The following is a 27,165-nucleotide window of genomic DNA, read 5'->3' on the forward strand; positions in this document are numbered from 1 at the left end:
AGGTTCTTCCGTGTCCAACACTTTGGATAGTTGGAAATTATTTTGAGATACATTCCACTTCAGTAACCTGCCAACATTATTTAGACATTGCAAACTGTTGTTCACACTGGAAGTCTATCATGGAATATTATCATAAAGCTAAAATATGGTTAATGCATTCAAATAAATATTATGAAATGAGAAAGTAAAAGGTAAAGTTATCCCTGGACTTAATAAATTAAGCACTACAACATGAAGGCATATGAAGGGAGTGGAGATATCAGTAGCTCATCATTCTTATTCTTGACATTAGATGGAGGTGAGTACTGAGCTTCATGCTTCTGCTGCTTTACCCCTGGGTGAGAAAGCTGATATTATACATTGTATAGGAGGCTGGGTGGGCCCCAGAGCTGGTCTGGATGCTGTGCCCTTCCAAGTATTGAACTGATTCTTCAGTAATCCAAAAATGTATACAAATTTATAGAACCAATTCATGAAGCATTAAGAGGGGAAAAAATACACAAACCAGTCCTTGTTTTACAGATACCTGAGCAACAAATTTTTATGTTAATGACATTGAAGAAGTAACACATTTCTTTAAATATATGTAATGCTACTATGAAGATGGGGGTTCGTGGCAGCATAGTTGGTTGAGGCACTATGCGACAAACCGGAAGGTCATGGGTTCAAGTCCAGATGAGGTCATTGGATTTTTTCAATTGACCTAATCCTTCCGGCCACACTATGGCCCTGGGGTCGACTCAGCCTCTAACAGAAATGAGTACCAGGAATTAATTAAATAATTTTTCTGTGAAGTAAAGCGCGGCCAGTGTGTAAGGCTGACAACCTTACTGCCATCTTTGAGCCGATTGTCTAGATAATGTGGGACCCTCAACCTCTCAGAACCCCATGGGCCTTCACGACCTGTTATAGGGATAGCTTTACTTTATTTTTACTATGAAAATATGCAAAATTACGTGTATGTTAAGTTTTGATCTCCACCCTTCCAACTATTTGTACACCTTGTCATTGTCTTCATACTGTGTTGTGTGTTGCACATGGAATTCAAAGCATTAGACATTGTTTTACCTGTAAAATATTTTCCTTCCATCACAGCTTCCATATATTCATCAACTTTACCGTTATAGAGAGAAACCCTACTCGATATTTCTTGATTTAAGGTTTTCGCTCATTTAATATTCAGTTTCAACAATCCAAAGTCATTAATTTCAGTGTTCAGTTTATAACCCTCAGTTGAATGATCAAATCTGATACATCAAAACCACTTACAACTACTTAGATCACAAATATCATATCAGAATGCTGTACCTGATGTTACCTTTAAAATAATAACAAAATCATGATGATCATACCTAAAAATGACTTTCAAGGAAATCATACCTTTCAAAAAACAAGGAGTAGTGTACTGGTATTCAGTAAGTTCTGAAATTTGTCTTTTATACAGATGAGACTATACGTACAGAATATGTTTCTCAGTGGCGGCACAGAGGATGGTACGTGCTTGCTCTTGCATGTCTCTGGTTGTGGTTGCAGCAAACATAAGGCAACATCCTACACTGTTTGATCCAGTAGCTGGTAGGACAGGAAATGCAGTGATGCTGGGTTTAACACATTCTGCTGCTTCTGCACTGGTTCTCACCAGAAGTAAGTCACACATCATCAGAGTTCGGCTTTCTCCTTAAGAGAGACAACCAAACAAAACATGTCAGTCATCATTCAATTTCTTATATCGTATCTCAAAGTGAAATTCATTCTTAAGGGCTAATGTTTTGTAAGCATGTTTATTGCACCAGCAAATATAACCAACTTTTTTAGAAATGTACTTCATTTATTCAGGATGAAGCTATTTAATACTCTATCATCTGAAAAACTGGAGGCAAATCTTAAATTCACATACTAGGAAAGTACTCCAGTTGGCTTAAAGTATTTGAATTACAAGCAGTACTATGAACTCATTTTATTTAGACCTTGTAGTACAGTATCATAGGCTCTCTTTACTTACACAACAGATGCACTACAGAACAGCCTGAAAATGACTATGAACTAAGATGTGCATGTATATTATTGTGTGAAAGCACAGTAAGGCATTTAATTATGATATCATGTAATTTTCTGTTTGAGAGGAAAAAGGTGGATTATGAGAGAAGGAACATAAATGACATTTCAGTAATTAATCTTTTTGTCCAATGTAACAATAAACAGAAAAAAAAAGTAAATACCGCAGTCAACTCCGGCAATATTACAATACCTCTTATAAACCACTGTTAACACATCATTACTGTAGTCAGAAGATAAGGAGTACTAGCTGGAAGAGCTATTCACATAACATATTCATTACTGTATTGTAATTTGAATCAGGTTCTTAAGCTTTGTATTAAAAACTTTGAAAAAAGTAGCATAGTTCGTTGAGGCACTCCCCTACAAGTTGGAAGGTCATGGGTTTGGTTTCCAATGATGTCATGAAAATAAGGGTATGAGCAGTGAATGTGAGAGGGAAGATGGGAATTGCAAAAACGCTGAAGCTAAGACAACAATGGTAATACTGAACAGAACAAGACTGGTGAAGCTGAATAAAGGTTAGTGATTTCAAGAAGGAAACTAACTCAAATGCCATGTGTAACACTCACTTCCTTTCACATGCTTGTAGTAGTAGCATGAAATTCATTCATAAAATTACTTTTCCTATTCAAGCATATTTCCTAGTATGAAGCTATTATACATCAAATTTCACTCAGGTAAATACTGTAGCACACTGAAAACATAGCTAGTAATATAAATTATTAGTGGAAACCTGGCACATTAGAAAAACTTCTGATTCTCATCTTGAGTATATAAATGTTTGCAAAGTCTCATCTCGAACAGAAAAAGCCACTCTTCAATATGCCTAGAAATACTAGCACTGAGCTAACACCTTTTTACACTGCAAGATATAACATACAATTTTCAAGATAATTACACTGCAAATAAAAATATTTATGAACATTAAAATTGATATAAATGTTGGAAATTCTAAGTCAACACTCCAATCCAGTGGAGTTCTCTTATACCTGTTAATACAATCAGGCAGTTGAGAAGCGGCAACATTGACATCTGGTATACATGTGTCAAGCCCTGTATTTTCACAGGCTTCGCATTCTTCTCCTTCAGACGCAAAGAGAAAAGACCCTCCTCTGCTCCAAGCAACAAAATCTATAAAATAAGAATTACATAAATGTCAGTTTCATGATATTTAGTTTATCTTCAATCATGTGATTTTCATATTGCAAATTTTGATGGATTCTTGCCTAGTGCTTCCTGGTTTATAAAATTCACATGTATTATAGTTACATGAACAGCTAAAAATGTAACCTGCTCACAAATTTAACCTTTCAATCCATAACTGTGGTGAGTTATGCCTTGACTTAGTTTATTATTCTACAAAACAGCCTGTTGCCTTCCCATATGCCTGACTTATTTCTTATTCCACCACACCTTCTGATCCGCAGAGGCCCCGCCTACTGCCAGGTGTGCTGTAGATTATTCAGGATTAAACAGCTGAAGCAGGTGGAGTTCTAGCTTAGGTGATGTAGCCTGTGGCAGTTAAGATGAGGGGTTTAGAAGACTGGGAATTGAATGTTTGGCTTCCAAACATATATTTGGCTTGTATTTTCTTAAATACCATTTTGACTGCATTCACCTCTGCCAGTTGCACTGTGTTTTGGTTGTTTTATCATATAACCTGACCTCACATGTTACTCCCGGTGCTGCAATCATAAAGTTTTTGGCATTTTTTTATTGCTTTCTGGCCTTTCCCATGGCATTTTTTGCGTGTGTATTAAACCAGGCCAAAAGCAGTGAAATATTGTAATATATTGGGTCTACTCTGTGTGCATCACAGCCTCATTTGAGTGTATTTTTGGGTTCATTTACTGCATGCCCATTGGGCCCTTATTTTACTGAACTGCCTTTTATTGTGACCTTACTCTTGCCTAGTCTCCTAACATTCTATGTGGTGGTTTTCAGAAACTGGTACAGTGTATGTCAACCAAACCCCCTCCCTTTATGTACCAGTCGGAGAAGCCATATTGGCATCCAATGTAATGAAAAAACCAATTTGCTTAAACAGTTTTGAAATAGTTGGCAGTAAGTCAAGTTTAATCAGGGTTGGCATGATCTTTCACATGCTATACGATATAAATTTTGTTCACATGGTTACATCACCTGAGACATGAGATTGCTACAAAGCAGAAGCTGCGAACTGTAGGTTTAGACAAGCCCCTCTGTAGTAGATGAGAAATCTATCTCACCATATAAATTACATCATTCCATGTCAAATGATTAAGTTTCTGACCCTCAAGATTCAATTTTACAAAATGCACAATTAGCAATATAGCCCATAAAGAGAACTGTACCTCTGGACTCAGTTGCAGGCAGCAGTTAAGGTCCAGCATTTCGGCTTCATCAAGACATATCACTGTGTTTCCCCGATATCTTAGAGGCTGCCCATTATAACCCTCCATTCTATTGTTGTTGTAACCCTGAACAATAGCTTCCAGAGCAGACACCCAGGACTGTTTCTCTGGGAAACTGAGAGCCATGATGAAAAGGCTCCTACCCGGCCAGCAAGTAGTTCTTGGTATCACCTCAACCTGATGACATAATAAATATGTTTCATTAAAATTGGAAGAAAGGGGTAATGTTGCCCTGTGCTTGATTAAATATGCACCAAGACATGATGACATGTGGGGGAGCAGAGGTATAGCTCCACCATTCATGACCTGATCACTAGATGGAAGTAAGTTGTCAGCTTCATGCCCTGGCCACTTTACCTCCAGGGAAAGAGCCCCCAGTATCCATTAGATATAATTTTGGGTGGGCTCAGGAGCCAGCCTGGGCACTGTGGAATAGAGAAAAATTTCTTGCCCCTGTCAGGAATCTAATCCTGCCCATCTAGCCTGTAGCCTGTCACTATACCAACTCAGCCATCTCAGGATTTCTACAGCAAGGCTTGGAGGAAGAGTTTAAAGAAAATAAACTGCTTTTGAGAATATGTTTCAAGATGCAGAAAGGTATTTAACCCTGTTAATACCAACTCTAGTAGTAGCCTTTGCCGTAAGGTGGTGACTTCCTGTAAAAGTATGGGCAGTGCCTTGAATGGTTACAATTTCAAATTTGATTTGTAATGTGGAAAGAATACTTCCACTGCAGATGGTGACAACGTGATTCCTGAAGAAAGTCGTCTTCTGGGTTTAGGCACCGTGTATTCTTCGTTTTGGCCAATGTTTCGGAGGAACGTAGCGCCTCCATCTTCAGAGCAGTTGAATGGCTTGGAATGCGGAGAGCAGTAGCTGTGGTCACAGCTGTGGTTCCTCCAAAACGTCGGCCAAAACGAAGAATACACGGTGCCTAAACCCAGAAGATGACTTTCTTCATTGTCATCGCGGTGAAAACCTCAAAACTTACAACATGATTCCTGTTTGGAGTTCAGTGTTATGATGAACATGCTGAAGTACAATGCTAATCTCAAAACCAGATTAAGTATTTTAAAGAATTTATGTGAAATAATCCTATCCATTTGGGCTTTTTAAGGAAAATTGGACTGAGGCTGACTAAAAATTATTTTAAGCTGTTAGATTTTCTGTTGTCTACTAAGAATGTTTCCAGTAAAAATGGCAAATAAAAATGGAATGATTAATGAAACATATTTTAAATAATGATGATAGTTAAGAAGAAGAAGGAAGAGGAGGAGGAGGATCAGATGCAGCTACTGGTTGCCATGTACAGCAAGCACACTAGATACATCATCAGTACTGCAAACTGCCATTAGCTCCACGATATAGACAGAAAAATTATGAAAGCCATGGACACTGAAAATTTGTCTCAGATACATATAAGAACGCTCTAAAAAGTGATAAAGTATGACATCATCTGGCCTCCATGACATACCAAGATTTTAGAGGCATTTTGTCTGTGTGTGTGGTGGGGGGAGACTGCAAAACCTTCAGATTATAAAACACACAAATATTTTTGGCAGTATTTTCCAGGATATAAGAGCCTTATGCTCCAGAAAATATATTAATTTGTATTTTCACAGGGAAGTATAAGAACCTGGATAAATACACTTACAATAAATGTACAACTAAGGAACCATTACCTTAAAAATGAATGGAAGATCAGATTTTGCAGTGTTTACCACATCTGAGTAGGGCACAGAGCTCAGTATGCTGGTGGTGCCCTCTGGTTGACATACCAGGAACTTCTGTGATGGGGACATCATTTCACTTGTAGGTTCATGGTCAAATATCTGCAGTTCATTCCCTTCCAATCGCAGATATTTACGCTCCCAGCAAGACCTGCCTCGTCTGCAGAAACCAATACACAGGACACTTTTGTACATAATATAACTTATGTAAATTAGAAGTTCTATATTATTGTTTTCGAAAAATTACAGATGCTGGTTATTCTATTATCTACTTACAAATGTATATAAGTGTTCAATATATTAAAAAGGTAAAGCTGTCCTTGTGCTTAACTAATTAAGCACTACGCTATGAAGCTGTATGGGGGAGTGGATGTATAGATCCACATTTTCTTGACATTGGCACCAATTGGAGGTGAGTGGTCAGCTTCACACCCCTGCCGGTTTAACGCCAGCAAAAAAGACCCTGACGCCCATCTGACAGGAAGCTGGGTGCACCCCAGAGCTGGTCTGGACAATGTGAAGAGAAAATTCTTGACCCCACCAGGACTCAAACTCTGACCCCTCCGTCGTCCAGCCCATATTAAGCATGTTAAAACTGTTGAACATATACACCTGATAATTACTGTCTTCTAGGATATAATATCATGTAGTTACCGCCTCCATCTTCAGGGTAGAAGATTCCTCTGAAATGTCAGTAACAATCTATCAGATTACATTTCAGCACATTCCAGCAGACAGTAATCTTCATGGTCACCACCATGAAAACCTCATATCTTACATAAAATGTAGACCTGTTTACAACTAGGAATAAATCAACTACACATTGTATTTTAAAGCTTAACCTTCACTAGTTATATACTGCACTACTGTAATAGTGCACGCACATGATCATCCTGGTCAAGCGCTGCATTTCTTCCAAGTCAAAATCCAAACACGAGCCTCATGATACTAAATGAAAATTCTCTTTTCTAGACAATATAGGTGCCTTTTCCCTCATCTGGTATCAGGGCGGGCTGTGTACATAGCTGAACTATAATATCTGAACACCATTAACATTGTAATACTGAACAGACTAAAGTGGAACATGGAAGAATCTTAATGTTGAGGGGACACAACATTTAAAAATGTTTACTGCTTTGCAAACGATTATTAAAGTTATTTCATATGATGAACATGAAGTTAGGTGTTGCCTATGATTGTCAGACATACTTGGGAATCTTAACATAGCCTTCCACTTTACAGGGTTGTGGCCCTGATTCGGTACTCTCGCTGCCAACTGCTGAGTCAGTGTCCACCTGAGTGCTCTTCCAGGACTGACTGAAGTGCCTTGCAAACCCTGATGGCATACCACATGTTGATGGCAAAACCAGAGAACACTGGAAGAAGTTGACAGACATTAGGAATAAGAAAACAATTTGAAGACATTTGTCTATTATTCCTCTGCATTTGCATGTGTGAAATATTTCCACAGTTGTTGATAAAATGTTCATTAAATTCAGTACCAATTGTCTTTTTATATATGAAGTTACATTTTGGTGCAATGTAGACAATTTGTCTATCACTTTAAGTGAAACTCCAGCTCTGGGTCTCTGAAAAGTTCTCTAAATCACTTATCAACAATTTTAATTAACTTTAATATTGGAATTTCATGTACAAAAGCATTAACTCAATATTATACTTTCAGATCATACTGGGAAAGTCACTCTACCACTCTACATAAAACTCCTAACTTGCAAAACATAAAATATTCATACTATATTAATATTCTGATGAAAAGTAACAATGGAATATCATAATAGAAATAAAATATTTCTGAATCATGCTGGCTTATAAGTGCTATAACCTATTCTGAAAACTAAAATCAACTTCAAAGAATGTTTTCTTTATTAATTCATTGAATAAATAAATGAAAGAAGTCTCAAAGAATTTGAACACTTCTAAAGATAAAATTAAATGTTTTGTATGTTCCAATTTTTTTTAATATGTCATTCCTTCTACTGTCCATCCAAGTGTATTTCATGGTTTGTCTCACATTCATTTTAGAACTGTCTGCAGTCACATGGCCTATTAAAGAAAAGTTTAGGAAATCTTACAATATGAAGACGGAGGGCCTGTGCACAACCAGGATATTTCTGGCATGTAACGTCTTTCCTCGTCATGAACTGTTAACATCACATACTTTATATTAATGATTATCTGGCACTCCTAAAGACTAACAATCGTGTGGCATTGAGCAAACATAGTAACTCTAGTACCAGAAAGCAACAACAAAGGAAAGACAATGAATAATTATTAGAGCCAACTTCCATCTGAAAATCATTCTGCGTACCCAAAAGGGACTGGTATGAAAACAAAGGGAAAAGTTAAGTTTATGTTAGAAAACTGTAGGAGAAGATTCATGTCTGTGCTGGAAAACAGTACAGATTTTAACTCAACATGTAACAAAATTAAGTATGTATAATGCAGCAATAAGCCTTACTTACCTTAGGATGAGAGGTGATGCTACATTCCTGACAGATGGAAGCATAATGACCAAAGTGAACACTATCCAGGCAAGCAGCACATTTTGTAGCACGCATACACAGCTTCTGGTCAAACCTGAAAAGTAATGTATCATTGAAACTCACTCATATTCAATGAGCACTGACACCATCTATAAAATAACACACTAAAATTTAGTGACATTTTGGAGAAACAAACTCTTTCCATCTTCAGGGTCAAACCAAGCAAGCAGCAAGCACTCTTCTTGCTGTCTGTTTGGTTGTTCTTCAATCCTGAAGATGGAGACACCTCAGAAAACAGTACTCTGCTGACTGATGCACCAAATAATGTCAATGTACCTGTGTGGAATGTTGTAATGCATGCGTTGAAGTGACGGCTGCCGAACAAAACAGTCTGATGTGTGGGACCCAGGAGACTGTACCAGATGTGTCAGTGCCTTCTTGGGCAATGATGTGATGGGTGACATTGCAGTTACAGGTGAGATCCCATCACTGTCAGCATCTGCTCCAACAAAAGTATGTCAAAGGCAGATTCCATAGAATTATTTCTCTTAAGATTGAATGAAAATTGTAAACATTTGGCATCCTACTTGCACCATAATTAATTAACTCTGTATATTCTAAATGTTAAATTTTCAAAAATATGTGTATATGGCACAATGCAGGAAAAAAAACACTAAATTAATGTAATCTGATTATAGTAGCTGAAATTTCATTAAAAACTAGTAGAATTCTGTATGTCTTAGTGGAGCATGGGAATCGAGCAGGAACAGAATATGTTACACAATAAGAAATGGACAATTTATATAGCTCGGCAAGCAGTGTCTGGAAGTTAAATGAAGGTGTCATGGACTGAACATGTAGTGGAGATGGCAGAGATAAGAAAATGTATAGAATTCTGTTGGAGAGCTTGGAAACTTGACAGACTGAGAAAGAGATGACAGGATAACACTAAAATGGATCACAGTGGCATGCATTTTGTTAATATAAACTGGATTGAATTTGCTGACAATAGAGATCAATAGCAGGCTTTTGTATCAGTGGCATTAGCAAGATAGAAAAACGAAAGGAAGGCAGCAAGAATTAGAATTATATTCTATGAGAATCAGTATGGTACGAAAAAAAAAAATAACAATGGCTTAATATGACAAAATATGTTTTCATATACATTGTTACCTTTGTTGTGTGTTTGCCGTGGTACCAGATGCTCTGCAAAGGACTTGGTGTTGATTGTTTGCTGGTAATGACTAGGAAAGTGCCTGGTTTTTCCTGATGGTGCATTAGCTAATAGTAAAATGTTCTCCTTTTGCCGACCACCAAACAACCTGTCTGCTATAGTCTATAAAGGAGCAAAGAAATACTCTTTTGATTTTTTACATTTTGATAACTATAAACTCGGGGGACTGAGGTTCCCACAATGCTGGTTATGAAGAGTTCTGTCTTCTGGGATATAATACTACATAGTCCATTGAAAGTCAACCAGCATTGAGGCAGAACATGTTGCCTCCATCTTAGAGAGTAAGCAAAGCATGAAATCAGCATGAACCAGGCAACAAGCAATGCAAATGTCTTGTGAAAACATGTTTTTATACAGAAGCAGAAGCCAACTGGTCAGTTCTCAATGGCTCTGTCAGAAAACCAGTGTGAACCAATAGGAGATAGAAGAAGAGTGATTAGGTTTGTACCTTACTGAACATATGTCTCCTACGGGCTTGCCCTGGTTCTCTAATAGTGCCAACAGGAACAGATGGGTTGGCATCCAAGGTCCTTCTGCTTCTACACAATCCTACATCTTTGCAAGCCATGCACTGTGCTTGCTACCTGCTTCATACTGGTCTCTTGCTTGGCTTATTCCTTAAACATGAAGATGGAGGTGACAGTTTCCTCCAAAATGCTGACTGACTTTCAATAGATCATGCAGCATTATATCCCAGCAGACAGAACTCTTCAACTGTAAGCTTGGCAGTGGCAAATCCTGATCTAGAAGCCATTATGTGGACATGCAACAGCAAGGGAGTACTATCAACTGTTTTCTCTTTCTGCCATCTGCATGGTGATGCACATGCTCAAAGAACAATTGTGGGACCTCTAATCAAGCAGCAAATCTTTGACCTGGCAAATACAAAGCCAAGAGGTTGTAGCATAAGAGGTACAGAATATACACAGCTAATCTCAAGCAAAACAACACATCCATTTATTAAATGAAGACATATTTTTTTTTAATTCCTCCAGTTTAATAATTTTAATTATCTGGTGGCACATTGCTAGCCCAAATGGAACATACACTACCGAAACTTGTACATCTGTTAAACAGACTTAATGCTTGACCAGTAAAATTGTTCCTGTATCAACACAGGTGACTTAAATTAACAAGACAGTCTTCAGACATATACACATAATTGTCCACAATACATTGGAAAAGTGGTATAAGAACCATCTGATAATCTGGCATCAGGGCCATATTTATAGAATGGATTACTGATTCTAACTTCCCTAGAAATGACATGTCTTTTAATATATTTGGTTAGAAAAGGAAGAATTGGTGACAAAGTGAACATTCATGTCAAGAACATGGGACACTCATAAATATACAAAACAGAATGTACATGCACACAAACACACACACACTCATATATATACACATACAGCATAATGCTTTGCAGAACATCTTCCAGAATGGTAGCCTAACATGCTACTGTTAAATTGTTACTGTGTTAAATTGTGTCTAGCTTATTTATAACCAAACTTGGAGAAAGCAGGTTTTGAACAAAGATTATGTCAGTGTTCATACAAACCTTCTTTTTCTTGTTACCCTCTTCTATCCTTTTTTGTAGGTAATCAATAAGTTTGGTTTGCTGTTGAATTACTGCATCATTCTTGAACTCACGGTGTCTGTAGTATACTTCCATCTCTGTCAAGGTAGCTTCCAACTCAGAGTGGCTGTGATATATCAGGTGAATTAATGGATGGAGAAACACCAAGAACATAACTAAAATATGTATGAGAAATTAGGAGAGATGAAAAGAGGAAAGACACTTCAGGACAACTGCCCATGAAGTCAGTGGCAGAAGGAGAATTTCAGTCTAACATTTCTAACATAATGCTTTACCACCTATGACAGAATATTATCAATATCTAGTGATATATACCTTTTGAACATTTCAATAGCAATTTAAAACATCAACAAAATTAGGATAGTATTAATGGTTCAACGGTAAGCTTCAGACAATATGTATATTTAAGAAGTAATTTTGAGTGAATCTGCAAGTAGATTACTATCCTCATATTCTATCAAAGTTAATTCTAGGTTGGTAGCCCTCTTAAATTAATATATCTCCATATTAAGCTCTAATATTTTTGTTCTTACTGCTTGTTTCACTAGGTCTGCATCTTATATTGTTCAGATTATCTCCAATCATTCTAGTCAGATTCTGTAATAACCGCAATTTGGCCTGCTTTATTTGATCTAACAAGACTGAGCACTATTCATCAAACTATGGTTCATCATGCTGTAACTTCTAATATTTTAGATTCTTTTTAGTTCAAATTCTGGTACTCTTTCTAATACTTTTCCAAGCTTTACTGGTGCCCACAATTTTGAGCAAGTATTCAAGAGCTACAAAGTTTTCACATTATTTAACTTCTTCAAATTAAAATTTCTGCATAAAACTTTCCCTTTACTTCTTACTTAACCCTTATCGTCCGAAGTGCACATATCGGTAGTTTCATCGAGGCTAAAGTATAAAATATGTTTAATGGAAAAAAACACTTCAAGTATATTTTAGTATGAAGTATCAATTTGGGTGTGGGGTATCATCGCAAAGAACGATTAACATAATAGTCGAACCTCACAGTGTTATGCACATTTATACATGTGTAATTTAATACTTCAATAAATTTAAATACTTTTTGTGTATATTTCATTTCTTACCATTTGGGGTACCTAGCTCCTTCTGAGAGGAGGGATATTTGAGAAAATACAGTATTTTGTTTCTTGAAAGAAAATTATTATTGGCAGTATTTACTTCAGAGGCATGTATAAGACATAAATCACACATAATTAATGAGGGAGTGTCAGTAAATAGGTCACAAATTGAAGTAAAACAGTTGTAATGAATATAATGGGTTTTCTATATATGTCACTATGTAGCAGCACACTCGAGGTTAATGACAGCCTAGATAGCAGAAGCACATGTTAAGAGTCTGGTTTCAGTAGCCAAAATGGCGACCATGCTCGAGGAGTGCACTATCGAAGTGCAGAGTCCTGTTGTGTGTTTTCTGTGGGCAGGACTCAGTGCAAAGGATATTCACATATAAATGTTTCCTGTTTATGGTGGAAAGTGTTTGTCATGTAAAGCAGTTCACAGCTGGGTGGCAAACGTTTTGCTGATGACAAAGAGGTTGGAAAGGACACGCGGAAGTGGCTGAGACAATGGTCAAAAGACTTTTATGCTGCAGGTTTTGATGCACTGGCAAAGTGATGGGACAAGCGTATCAATGTTGGTGGAAGATATGTCAAGAAATAAATGTTTCTTCCAGTTTCAAGTATCACATGTTTTATATTTTATATCCATTTGTGACCTATCTTCCTTGTAGTTTGTGTCTTTCAATGGAGACAAATAATCTTATAGAGGAACATTGCTGTTGTCATCTACATAAAATAGTCACATTAATATATTGGTATATTGGGGGGCAGGGGGTGTGTTTCACTTTCATGAATTCCTATGAGGTCTTGCTATGTAAAGGTTCTGTTCTTTTCTGTATATGTACAAATGTTTCTCATGAGAACAGCGATTTCAAGTACAATGAAAAATTGAAGGCCAAATCAAAATATTTTTCTTTTCTCACCAATATTTATTAAAAAATTTAATCAAAATAGCTCAAGTAATGAAGTGCATACTTAATTTTCAGCTGCTGAATCTGGTCACTGGAGTCCTCAAGATCGTGATTAAGCTTGAAATTGGATTCCTTCAGAGAGTTTATCTGTGTCAGATGTTCTGTAAGATCTTCTTTCAAGGCATTACTTTCATCTTTAGATGCCTGTAGTTGGCGCTGAATGTTACGCAGTCCCAACTCAGCTATACAGCATTTATCTTCTAGTTCTGCTATCTAAGAAGAGAAAAATTTGTAAATCATAGTTACAATAATCACTCAGAATATCTGATCCAGCATGGCTTTATGATTCTGTACTAACCTGTTGTGTGCGCTGATCAGCTAAACTGCGGTAATCATCCACCTGTGACTGCAACAATGACAAATCATCAGTGCAGGCTTGTAGCTCTGCTTCCAGAGACTGGATTCGTGATTCAGCATGGACACGAAGAGACTTTTCTTCATTTGATTGCAGACAAGCTGTCTGTAGCTCAGACTGTAAGGATTCTATTTCTGATTGGAGAGAGACCCTGTAAATTACAGACATCACTGTAACAATTAATTTATGTTTTATATTCATGGATGATTTTGGAGACAACTGATGACAATATATCCACTGTAAGACAGATGATCACTACAGCCCAAAATACAGCAGAACACCCATTTAATATTCCTCACGTCAATGTCTCCTCTTGTCTTAAATGTTCAATGTCAATGATCCCAGGTCAGTAATGTCACTGTTAAATTTCCTTCACATATGATTTTCCTCAGCTGTGTTAAAATCTCCTGATCCCAAAGAACATCCCAAATGGAGGTTTCAATGTATGCTTAAGTGTCCCAAATGGCCTCTTATCACTTAATTTTCCTAATGTATAGGTATAAATGATGCATTCTGTTATGAAATTTTCTTCACATTCTGGTCAGTTCAATTTTCTTGAAGACTACTATTGCTGCAACTTGTATTTAGGGCCTGATGATTTTGTGCTTATACTAAATTATGTACATTTTTAATTAAGTAATGTCATGGTGCCTGAAAATAAGATTTAAAGTTTGTGATGATGGTACATTGCTACAAGTATTATGTTTTTGGACATTATCCATTGTCCTGTCTATTTAAAAAAAAAAGTCCTGTTTATTTTTCAAAACACAACGTTTCGGAGACTGGATTCTGTCCCCATCCTCAGGTAAAACCTACTCAGTTGGGTCCAACAGATAGAGCTAGTTCCTATCTCTGGAAATAGGTAGGTTTTACCTGAGGATGGGGACAGAATCCAGTCTCTGAAACACTGTGCTTTGAAAAATAAACAGGACAATAGATAATGTCCAAAAACATAACACTTGTGACTGAAAATAATTTATTATTGTATTCATGCTTACAGTTTGATGAATACTGAGATCCTGTACTTTCTAACTATTTTGCAAGCTATTTCCTCATGCAGTCTATTTGGAATTTCAAGTACATCAGAAATGAAGAAAGCAGTCTTCTGGGATTTGGCACCGTGTATATGTGGTGTTAACCGACGTTTCGGAGGAACGTATCGCCCCCATCTTCAGGGTAGAAGAAAAAGTATAAGAATTCTGCAAGCGACANCCATGTAACTAAAAGTTTAAACCATATGCTCTGACAATATATGAAACTTACTTTTCACTTTTTAGTAAAGCTTCTTTCTCCTCATATGCCTTCTTAAGCATCTCCATATGTTCCAGTTCATCATCATGCATTGTGCACAACTCCTTCAGTAAGTTATTATTCTGGAACAGAAGGAAGCTCAGTCATTCATCATGAACAATGACTTATTACCTAATAAATCATTCAGTATATTAATATCAATATAAACTCACTGGTATATATTTATTACCAGAATATGACTCTTAGGTAATGCTTTGAATAAATATGCATGAAAATGCTGTTCCTTGTGTCAATGTGATACAACCCTTATGCTACTCTGTATGCATCAGGGAGTATTTAACATACTTAGTAAGATGTTATTTATCTTACTTAGTATGAATTTATATATATATATTCTTTTTTTTTTGTTGTGTACCACCAGAAAGCTGGAATGGTTAAGAAGATCAGGGTTGATTTCCTAGGCAACGACCAATGTTCCTGCGACAATGGCTAGGAATCAGAACGCATCCGTTGCTATACAACAGCTAGCAATATCCAAGTAACGAATTATTTGAAGCAGCATTTGCATAGCAGGGGGCAAAATTAACCCTTCGACAAGGTATTCCTTATTTAGTCCGGGTGCAAGATTATAAGAGTCCAACTGCTACAAGAGACCAGTAGAGTTCATATCTGACAAGGGATCAAGGACAGTTGAGCTCCGAGCAGAAGATACTTCACCAAGATCAGCAGTGCAAGCAATTGTAATAGTGAAGAGGAAACGTCTGACGACGCTATAAGTTGAGAATAATTGTACTTGTGAGTGTAAAAGAGACTGTCCAATCAAATATTTGTTCAAATCTGAGAACCAGCACAAATTTCTTGTCGCGTTATCTAGTAAATATGCGACGATATATATATATATATATATAAATTACTGCTTCTGGCAAAAGTTAGCCATATCCTGATGTTGCTGTAAGAATTCTGTATACAAACTTAATAATGATGACGGATGTAGCATTCAATTCTTCACATTTGCTTTCACATGAATGTCCTGACCAATAAAATCCTATTCAGAATAAGATGAAGCTAGACTGAAATGCAAATTAAGCAGTTACTTACTTGAGCTGCAGATGTAGAAGAAAGTAGAAGCATCAGCACTTTCAGTGACATATATGAATTAGTAGAGGCAAAGGTTGAAGAGGTACACTTGCTGTGTAACATGCATTCAGTTGCATCAATGGTTGAGTTCATCTGTGCTCACTTTAATATGCTCTATTTTTGTTTTCATACTACAGTATGAAGACAGAAGCTATGATTTATAAGAAGTTAAGAGTGTGTATGCTTGAGGAATAATAAAAATAGTGAACGGGAACTGGTTTGGAGTGATTGATGAAGCATGTCACCTGACAGTGAATGTGAGTTTGATGAACACATTAGTAGTAGGTGATATACCTAACAATAATGATGTATGCAAATAAATTGCACTGTATAGCTGTTGTTGAATACAACAATGTAAACTGGACATCATGTCAGTGACACATCGAAAGACCAGTCAACCAGACAAAGGTTACAAGAATTAAGACAGGCTTTGGAAAATTATATCTTTTTTGTAAGACCACTGATGCCTATGCCAAATTTTACCATTCATCCAAACGTTAGCTATGGATGAACTTACTGTTATCTTCAAAGGGATAGTTACTTTCAAATAACATATTCCCAAGAAACAAAACAAAGATTTATAAACTGCGCAACATGCTTGGTTAAACCTGGCCAAGATATCAATGTATTCTTGGAAAATGGCAGGAAAAATGCAACATTAAGGGAGTAGAAGGGATAGGTCAAGAATTTTTACACAGAAAAATTCCTCCTCCTCTCCAAATTTATTTCACAAAAGAATAATCAAATACTGTGGAACTACCATACAAAGTCATTAAGATATGCTGGAGGACTTAGCCAATATGGGGAGAGCAATGATGTGGAAAGAGAAGATGAATAAAAGTTAGCACTAATAGACAACTTCATTCAACTGAATGTGGGGAAGTTAAAGAAACCTGTTGCTACTGGAGACTATTCAGCACAGGGGGTAAGTCAATATAGGAGACAGAATGACTAATAGCTATTCAATTAGTCAAGAACACAGCAGCGGGCAGCAACCTCCCCTCCCAAAAAAGAAAGGATATTCTTTTCATCAGTTGAATACTGAACAGCTAAAGCAATCTAGCAAAATAGACTATCAAAAGTTTTGCCCAACCTTTGTTCAAAATTAGTTGGAAATGAGTGCAAGGAAGCCTTTTGCTCAGTCCAAACAAAGAAGACCAAACCCATAAGCCAGGCAAGTGACACACCTTAAAAGCTCATACACTGATCACTGGCTGGTTGCAGGATCATTCTTGTGTTGCCATTTGCATTTAGCCCAGAACAAGAAGCTGTTACCAAATTTCAGTGCTTGAAATGAAAAGTTTGCCTGTGTACACACATATGTTTCTGTACTTACCATTCCAAGATGAACTGCTAAATCATAATTCTGTCACAAGGTGGGAAGGAAAAAATCCATAACCGTGTTGTACAGTTCAATTTATAAACACAATATTTTCTTGTTTCAGATATCAGTATATTTTTTTGGAAACAGCAATTCTTATACTAGTAAAAAATAAAAAAAAATAAAAATGAAAAAAAAAAAAATGGCAATAGACTTTCTTTCTAATATGTTTTAAAAGTTACAGTTCCAAAGACATATACATTGTTTTCAATAATAATACCACTTTCAGTTAACATTCCCAAGAAAGAATTTAGTTGCCAGCCAAAAGATTTAAATCCCCTAGTTCCATACCGTGAAAGATAACAACATAATACAATTAACTTTAATATGATTCTGATACATATTTTCTGAGTAGGTTGCAAGAATAAAAATTCAAGGCGCCTGGAAACAAAATACCAAAAACACCTGGACCCAAAATATATGAACAAACTGTATAATGAGAAAATTATATTATCATCTTTTTTCAGCATTAAAAATTAAAGACACAGTGATAGACAAACAGTGGAGTTATTTTCAAAGACTTTCAGGTATTGCAGCAACAACTTTGCTCAAGGTTCACTAAGTTGAATCATCAATTTATAATTTACCTTCTTGCATCTATGCAGATGAGATAAATTAGCGCTTTTAACTCATATAAGATATAAAGAGAGAAGAATGAATCACTTGCCAATTCCAAACTGCTATTCCTTGTCTTCTGATCCTTCAACTCAGCTTCCAGTTTTGCCTTGTCCTCACGGAGATGATTCAGTGTCTCACTCAAACATTTGGTTTCTGCCTGCAAATTTGCCACCTGTTGCTCCAAAACCCTCATCTGTTTGTGGGCCACATTCAGATCATTATGGAGTGTTTGTGCTGAAGTGTTACTGGATTCAAGTTCCATCTTCTTCTGGGCAAGCAAAGCTTTCTCCACCTCAATGAAAATTAGGAAGAGAATGAGTAGTTAAACAAAAGAAATTAAGTAGAAGATATAAACTGAAGAATCTGATATAAAATTTGGGGTTTCCATGAGAATGAATATTAAGAGTGTGGTCTTCTGGCATGTGTCCCATGAAGTCTGGTACAAGGGAACCTCCATTTAGTGTTCTTCCATTCAAGGCTTCTTGCTTATTAAATGCCTAATTTCAGTTATTACAAGTCAGAAATATCTGTGTTAAATTTCCTACATTTCATATGTTCTTCAGTTTATTGTTCAAATCCACTGCTCTCCAACAAAACCTTAAACAGGAATTTCACTGTATATGGTTACCAATTTTTTTTTACTCTGAATATGGAGGCAGCCAGTTCTTCCAATACATTGGTAACTATCTACTCGATTACACAGTATCAAATCTCAGGAGACCGGTCTGAAGAATCTCTTTTCTACTTACTATACTATTAACAACCAAAGGAATTTCCTTTAAGCAAAATTATTTTTAACAGAATCCATTATACTTAATTATAGAGAATGGATACACAGTTTAAAAGACTTTGAAACATGGCTGGGAGCTAGCATTGTTCCCCCATTCACAAAGTTTTGACTTTTTCAGAGGATAAAATGAGAAAGCCATACATAGAGTCCACATTAGATCTAGCTGTTAACAACCCAAACACAATGTGCATTGAACTGAACTAAAATGTGCAAAAAATACAGCCTTCAAATAAACCAATTTTGCAACTTACATCAACTTGCTTTCTGGCTGTTTCTTCTTTCTTTGTCATGTCCTGTAGCTCTGCGCTTAATGATGTAATCTGTTGATGTAATTGATCCACCTTGTCATGTTCTGATTTTAGCTGTTCCATATGGGCATTCATTTCTTCCTGCAATCTCTCTCCCAACTTCTGTTTCTCCTCCCGCAATGCTCTCATCTGGTCCTCTGCAGTCTTTGTTTCACGTTGGGCTATGCGCAGATCGATCTTTGCATCTGACAGTTCCTTTTCTTTCTGCAGCAAAGATAATAAACTGTAACTAGACAAAGGTAAGAAACAGATGAATGTCCTTTGATATAAATGTGCAAAAACATTACATGGCCAAACCCCAAAGGCTGATGTGATACCTATAAACTATACTGTGACATGACTGATGAAACCTGGAACAGCAGAACCAGGAAGACATCCATTGCTAGGCAATGGCATGGTAAACACATTTGCGCAGTAACGAATAACCAAGCAACAAGAAAGGAATTGTTGGAAGCGGTGTTTTCTATATGGTCCATGCTGAGGCTATATATGGAGAACCAACTGGTGTTTTCACTCAATCAAGAATGTGAGTCTGCCACACATATGAGCACTTATGTCATGAGTCAACTGTGAAAAGGCAGAAACCTAGCAATGATATGAGCAGAAGAAGACAATGCTGGAATCTGGTGAAGACACAGAAGACTTTGTGAGTCTTGTAGTGAGAAGTAGAGTGCGTGAATTAGTGAGAGAGTTATAAATTGTAACTAAAAGTAATTATAAGTATTCAATAAATCTTATTACCAATCCAAACCCCATATCTAGTCACTAAATCATGACAATACTTTACAACAAGCTACAAAAAAATGTCAGCTGAACCTCCATAGCACTTATCTATTACATTACTGTGCAAAAGCAACAGCAAACTGCATGAACTATTGCTGAGCTCAATGTGTCTCACCTTATAGACTTCAAGGGTTCTGATGATGGTGTATAACACACAGATTTACTGGGCTTTAGCGCTCTTTCCATCGTCTGGTATTCTAGAAAACAGTAAACATGTTTGGGAAACTGGATCTGTTTCTGTCCTCAGGTGAGGGGTGGAAGATATCTACTCAGTTGGCCCCCTTAGAAAGAGCTCTTTCTAAGGGGGCCAACTGAGTAGATATCTTCCACCCCTCACCTGAGGATGGAAACAGATCCAGTTTCCGAAATGTGGCGTTTTCTATTTTCTAGAATAGCAGATGATGGAAAAAGTCTAAAAACCCAGGAATTCTGTCTCACCTTCATTACCACAACCCTTTTCAAATGAACCTGTGACTCATCACTGGTCACAAGTTTAACTCTCAGTGCTGTACCAGTGTTTGCATTTTGTACCTTTATGGTACATACCAACTCCCCTAAATTAACTTTTGATATTCCTAGGAGCTCATAATAGATCAAAGGAAACAGAAGATACTAGGCGTGTGTGAGTCTTGAATTTTCTATATCAAATTTAGAAAAAAATATTTCAGTCTCGATTCCAACAATGATTTTTCAAGTTTCCAACATCAAATATTTTCAGACAGCTGCTTTTGCTTTCAGCAGCAACACACAAACTACCTGATCCAATAGAATTGTAATGCATGTTAATGCTAGCATGAATCCATGAAAAAAATCTCTTGCCCTTCCACTTTCTGCCCATGGTGAAAACAGATATGTCCCCAGAACTGAATTTTTAGCTTGTTTTCTTCATTTTGCAAAAAAAAAAATAAATGCAGGCTTATGAGATTGCCTTGCTATCTGTGTAGGTATTCCACCATATTAGCTTTTGAATGGCTGATCCAATACTTATGAAACTTGGTAAGCATATCAAGGCACCTGAGCCCATCTCAACGGCATAATTCATACCACCCTCCTATCATTAATACTGATACAGCCCATCAAATTTCTGAGGTGAAACCTTAATGTTGCTTGAATGTCTTTATCAATTTGCATGAAACTTGGTATGTATATCATGCCACGTGAAGCCATTTCAATGACGTATTTCATAAATCCCTTTGATCAGTAATTTGAACATTACATCCATTCAAACTGTAGCAGTAATAACTGTAATGTTACTTAAATGCCTGAGCCAATCATCATGGAACCTGGTATTTATATGATGCCACCTGAGTCCATTTCAGTGGAGTATTTCATAAATCCTCCTATCAGTGATAACAATATTACAGCCTCTCAAATTGCTGAGGCAAGTTATGTTCAAAGTGGCAAGTACATCTGTCCCACTACTCCAGGTATGAAGTTTCATTTAAATTAAATGCATTGAATAATGTATAGTAAATTACAACAACAAAAAAAGTATACTCATAGCTAGGTCAAATTTCTTTGCACTTGTGCTGGAAGGGAGTGTGTGAAATGTTTTAACAAGTGCGCAACATATAAAAGTTTGGGAACCTCTGACCTATAGGATACACATATGTGGTACACTTTACAAGTTTTCTGCATGTGATCATACATATTTCCATCTCAATTTCCCTACTTGACATAACCACCAAGACATTTCTGCCATTGGTGAGGCAGACAGAGGGGTTGGATTTCATGTCCTGGTAGGGTCAAGAATTTTCTCCTCTCCATGTCCTCCAGATCAGCTGAGACCCACCCAGCCTCCTATCCAAAGAGCACTGGGGGATCTTTCCCCTGGGGTAAAACAGGAGGGGCGTGAAGCTGACCAGTCACCTACAGCTGGTGCCAAGTTCAAGAAAATGTGGATCTATACAACCCCACCCCCATATTAGTTAAGCACAGGGACAACTTTATCTTTCATCTTTTACCCCACCTGAGTAAACAAGTCCAAGAAATACACTGCAATGCAGCAAGCTTTGTACAGAATGCTGGAAAGTCCTAGGGAAAAGAATATCCTATTCCAATAATTTCATTTGCTTATTGTAGAACAGATTATACTTTACAACGTGACAATGTTACAGGCATATGTATACACCACTGATTTTTTTTATTGCTGTCTTTGTAAAATATAAATTTAAGATTTCAGACCTCAATCGATTACACAAAACAGCACCATTTATTTCTTTTGAACTGCTAAATACTGACAGCAGCACTGCTAAACAGGAAAGAAAAAAGGATGATATCAAATCTGTGAAATAGCCCTTTTTTAATGGCTTTAAAGCTTAAAATCCAAAACAGAATAATTCAGGATCCTTAGAGTAATCAAATCATACTGAATGTTCATACTAAATGCAACAGTTGTCAACAAATCAGAATTAAATCTCACCTTCCACAATTGGTTCTGTGCTATTTTGGCAGCTTGCCTGTCAAGAATTGAAGTCTCTGTCACTTTCTCCAGCTGTGACTCTAGCTTCTCCACCTGAGCCAGCAGAATTAGTTTCTGCTTCTCCAGTTCTTCAGTGAGATTGCTAGGGCCTTTGCCATCTTCCTCTGACTTGCTCTGTCCTTTTAACTTAAGATTTTCCTCCTCCAGGCGAGCTAGACCCTGCTCCAAGCGTTTCAGTAGTGCCTCCAGTGACTCCAACTTGTGGCTATCTTCCTCTGTAAACAAGTAAAACAAGTGTATAATAGGCATATCATTACAACACAAGCTTCACTGTTAATTAAATATTAATTAGTATCTAAGAGTTTGATAAAAAAAAATACAAGGTCCCATTGTAACAAGGTGAGACCTCTGACTTCGATACACAAATACTAAATAAATAACTTCCTGCTGAATGAAAGTTGAGTATAGTTTTAAAATGGATTAAATTAAAACATGCCTAGAAAAGCTACGACAAAAGTTAATATGCTAACTGGTGCTTGGTCTGTCACACTTCTTTGTTGCTTTTCTTGTTTAAACATTTACTGCCATGGCCCCAGATTGGGATTTTACAAATGGGCCAGCCATTTTTTTCAGTGGAAGCTTGATTTTGAGCTTATCACAATGAAAACAGAAATGGCAGAAAACAAGTGAAAAACAACTGACAACTTCAACTTTTACATGCTTCAATAAGTTTCTCTGCACTTCAGTGACATCTATAGCAGAAAATGACATGAGAATAGTGGTAAGAGAAGTCACCTGGCATGCAAAAACTCAGTCCAGTTGGTGAAATATGGTCACCATGCTTTTCAAGAGGATAGGTTATGTAGCATCAAAAGCTGGGCTGAACTGGAAACTGTGTGGAAAGAGGCGATCATGAAGCACCAATGTTAGCTACTGGTCATGACAGGAACTCTTTCTCATCTCAAAATTACACATAACTATAACTTATGCTATTCATATTCAAATGTAAATATGTATGAAGAAGAAAGTGTTATATGAATTTAAGTTATTTAAACTTTGTTCAAAACTCATGTTGTTATTGATATGAAACCAAACTTGGCATTATATATTGTTTTTCCAATCGGGCAAGGCAGAATTAGATATGATAATCTTTTATAGAGAATACAAAATATACTTTGAACGATACCTTCTTTATCAAGAGCCTCTTGAAGTCTATGTTGCAGTTTCATTTTGTCAGCAGCAGCCTGCTTAAGTTCTGTTTCCAGCATAGTTACATGGGTTTCGTGTTCTGTTTCCCTTGAAGCTAATGTGTTTTCCTGTGATATTAGCGACTCACTTAGTTCACCTTCCTTCTTCTGTGACAGGGTCAAAGACAGGAAATTTTATTTACACTCATAAAATCCTTAATTCCATATCTAAAAATGTAAATACATTTCTCTCAGAATCAAGAAATGTAAGACATCATGAAATGCTCTTGAATACATAGGGTACCCCAAAGATAGAGGGATCAGATTCGTCCGAAATGTCAGTTACAGTATACAAGACTACATAGTGTCATAAACTAAAAGACTGCAATATACATTCTTAAAGGACACAAGAGCATCAAGTTTTGCTTGAAATTAGTTTAGTTGAAATATGGGTGAGAATTTATTTAATATGCTACAAGCAAATTTTGAGTATGAACTGGTATGTAGTTTAGGGTGAGCTATTTCATTAAAATGTAGTATTCATTTTAGACAATGTATAACTTAAGACCTTAAAGACAACTCCACAAATGTTAATGTTTAAAAATAAATGTTGAACACCTGCTGAAATCCAATGTAAAGACGCTTTGTTAAATTTCTCTTAACGAATGCTTTCTGTTATAGTTGTATAATTTTTGTCACCTTTTCCCTGGCAAAGTGAAGGAATCCATTTCCGACACGATACCGAGATGAATCAAGTACCCCTAATGAGGGGATGATAGTGAAAGTGATGGTCAGATGTGGATACATACAGTTTAACGTGGTCTCTGAAAGTGATGGCCATATATCCTCCACTTCTCTTAACCTTTGGTAGTGATGAAGTTTTCAATTCATGCACAGAAAAATCTGAAAACAGTTCTGAGTAAGAAGTGACCCCAAAACCCATAGAATGGAGGTTCGTCTTAAACCAATACTAATAAGTCTCTGCAATTTTCTGTGTTAAGCCATAAAATTTGTGCAGTGCTGTCTTAATATTAAAGAGCAAAAAACCTGTATCACTTCTGTAGTCATATCTGTACCACTCACCATCAATTGTTCCCTCAACTTGTGACACTCCTGTTTTTCTCTGTGTAACTTCTCTTCTAGCTCACAAATAAGAGCTTTGTTGCTACTTTCCAGGTTTTTAACTGCACTATCAGCTTCTCTTTGCAGAAAATCTACCTGCAGGTGCAACTCAACACACTGCTGCTGGCATAGCTCTAATTCAGATCTCATTTCAGTAATCTGGGAGGCTTCTCGCTCTCGCATGGACAAAAGCTGAAAAATATATTTTCCAATAAAGGAAAGACACTTACTCTCACATATCAGACGTCCTGATTTCACCATGTCTAGTCACTGAAATGCCTCCTGTGACTGAGATCCACATTACTGTGAATCAGTTTTTACCATTAACATATCCATTACCATGAGAATTTAAAAAAGAATCTACACTCAAACTGAATTGGAAATTTTATACCTTAAAATACGTTTTCTTTTAACATTATAAGTTAATTAGAACACTATTTGTTAATCATCACATTAATTTCATACACATATTTTATACAAAGGTAAAAAAAAAGCTATCCCTGTAACAGGCCATGGAGAACCATAGGTTTGTGAGATATCAAGGTTCCCATATTTTCTAGACAATCAGGTCACAAATGGTGGTGAGGTTGTCAGCCTTACATGCCAGCCATCCTTTAGCCCCAGGAAGATTCCTGGTACTCATTTCTGTTAGAGGCTGAGTTGACCACAGGACCATAGTGCAGCTGGGAGGATTAGGTCAACTGAAAAATCCAATAACATCATTGGGAAACAAACCCATGACCTTCCAGCTTGTAGCATAGTACCTCAACCAACTAAGCTACCACATGTCCCATATATACTGTATACACTCACTATCTTGTACCAAAATAGTACAGTCTTTCATTCAGACAGCAATCTTATAAATTAAGACCTATTGTGAATTTAATATTTATTGGTCTAAAAATAAAAGTACTGGTCAATTTTAGGTAAAGTAATATGATGATTAATAACACAACTCATCATTTAAATCCTCAGAAAATGTCACTGCATTATCCTGCCATCTATAAATATAAATGAAAGAACATAACACAAATTTCAAATGATACTGAATATGTTAAGAATGTTATCCCACTACTTAAACTTTTCCAATAAGAAGCAGTATTACACTGCAGTATTACTTCAGCAGATTGGAACTCAGAACTTACTGTCCCTAGTGCAGTCTGAAAACAGTACAGTGAGACTTCTGCTTACTGAAGTGATATGATATTCCCAGCAAGCAACTAAAATGAAACAATTCTGTCAGATCAGATGCATGGTAGATTCTGGTAAAAATTTTCTCCTCTAAATATGAAGCACATTTTACCAGCATGATGGGGGGAAGAAGGGGGGGGGGGAACCCTGCTACAGCACTGTCTACCACAGATCCCAAAAGGTTTAGCAATACTCATACTCAAACCTGGTCCATTTTAAAAAGATCTTGATCTGAAATCTGATTTCCTTTTAACAAATAATACTGTGACATATTTGCGCTATGCAGGATGCCCCCTCCCCTGCCAGCGGTGGCATAACAGCGCTGTTGCTGCTAGGGTGACGGGCTGGTCAGCGCTCCGCCCCCTCCCCCGCGGTGATGTGGCAGGTAACAATAGTGACGTAGCGGGGGATGCCACGGTTGCTATGCAATAAACAACTCTCGATAGCATTCCAAGCAACATCTGTAAACACGGCGACTAGGCAACAAGGAAACAAGTAGCTTTCCCGTTGTCTGGCTGAGGGTTTATAAGAGAACCACACTGCCTAAGGAGTCAGTTAAAATGTAGCAGCCACCAAAGACAGTTGAAATATAGCAGCAGTCATGGAAAGAAGAACTGAACGCGTGGTTAGAAGATTTTATAGTGCGTGATAACTGATAACTTCAAGATTTTGTGTGTGCCATAGAACAGTTATATTGGGAGTGTGTAATTCACAGAGACTCGTATAGCTCCTGCGTTATAAATACGTGAAGACTACTGAGGATACCGTGAATAGAATAGTGTGTAAACTCTCAACAGTGTTATAATTAATTGTAGCTACAACTTGTAAGTTGTTAAATAAACCAATTAACAATCCGAACGGCGTCTTCAGTAGCAAAACACGTTACAATATCTTCAAACTTGTATGCACATAAATACAAAGTCAGAGACATCCAGGAACATGTATTCTTCTGTGAAGGCAGAAACTGTAAGGATTTGTGCATTAGAATTACAATATAAATAAACAATAACTACAACAGCAAAATGACTGAGTCACGGGAAGA

General features: G+C 36.9%; 1 protein-coding gene across 1 annotated transcript in view; it reads right to left on the bottom strand.

The window, feature by feature from the left end:
* LOC111869418 (citron Rho-interacting kinase) overlaps positions 1-27,165 on the bottom strand; it is a 57,547-nt gene that overhangs the window by 8,963 nt on the left and 21,419 nt on the right. Inside the window, exons 13-30 of the mRNA XM_023860936.2 lie at positions 24,894-25,124; positions 23,810-23,978; positions 22,624-22,898; positions 19,362-19,622; positions 18,370-18,612; positions 15,197-15,306; positions 13,877-14,084; positions 13,583-13,791; positions 11,478-11,622; positions 9,859-10,021; positions 9,022-9,184; positions 8,665-8,779; positions 7,391-7,557; positions 6,134-6,341; positions 4,392-4,628; positions 3,048-3,189; positions 1,461-1,677; positions 3-67 (exon numbers count right to left, since the gene is read on the bottom strand). Coding sequence (XP_023716704.1) covers positions 3-67; positions 1,461-1,677; positions 3,048-3,189; positions 4,392-4,628; positions 6,134-6,341; positions 7,391-7,557; positions 8,665-8,779; positions 9,022-9,184; positions 9,859-10,021; positions 11,478-11,622; positions 13,583-13,791; positions 13,877-14,084; positions 15,197-15,306; positions 18,370-18,612; positions 19,362-19,622; positions 22,624-22,898; positions 23,810-23,978; positions 24,894-25,124 — 3,328 coding nt within the window. The remainder of the gene's footprint in view (positions 1-2; positions 68-1,460; positions 1,678-3,047; positions 3,190-4,391; positions 4,629-6,133; positions 6,342-7,390; positions 7,558-8,664; positions 8,780-9,021; positions 9,185-9,858; positions 10,022-11,477; positions 11,623-13,582; positions 13,792-13,876; positions 14,085-15,196; positions 15,307-18,369; positions 18,613-19,361; positions 19,623-22,623; positions 22,899-23,809; positions 23,979-24,893; positions 25,125-27,165) is intronic.

The sequence above is a fragment of the Cryptotermes secundus genome, unplaced genomic scaffold (genome assembly GCF_002891405.2).
Source record: "Cryptotermes secundus unplaced genomic scaffold, Csec_1.0 scaffold813, whole genome shotgun sequence".
NCBI classification, from domain to species: Eukaryota; Metazoa; Arthropoda; class Insecta; order Blattodea; family Kalotermitidae; genus Cryptotermes; species Cryptotermes secundus.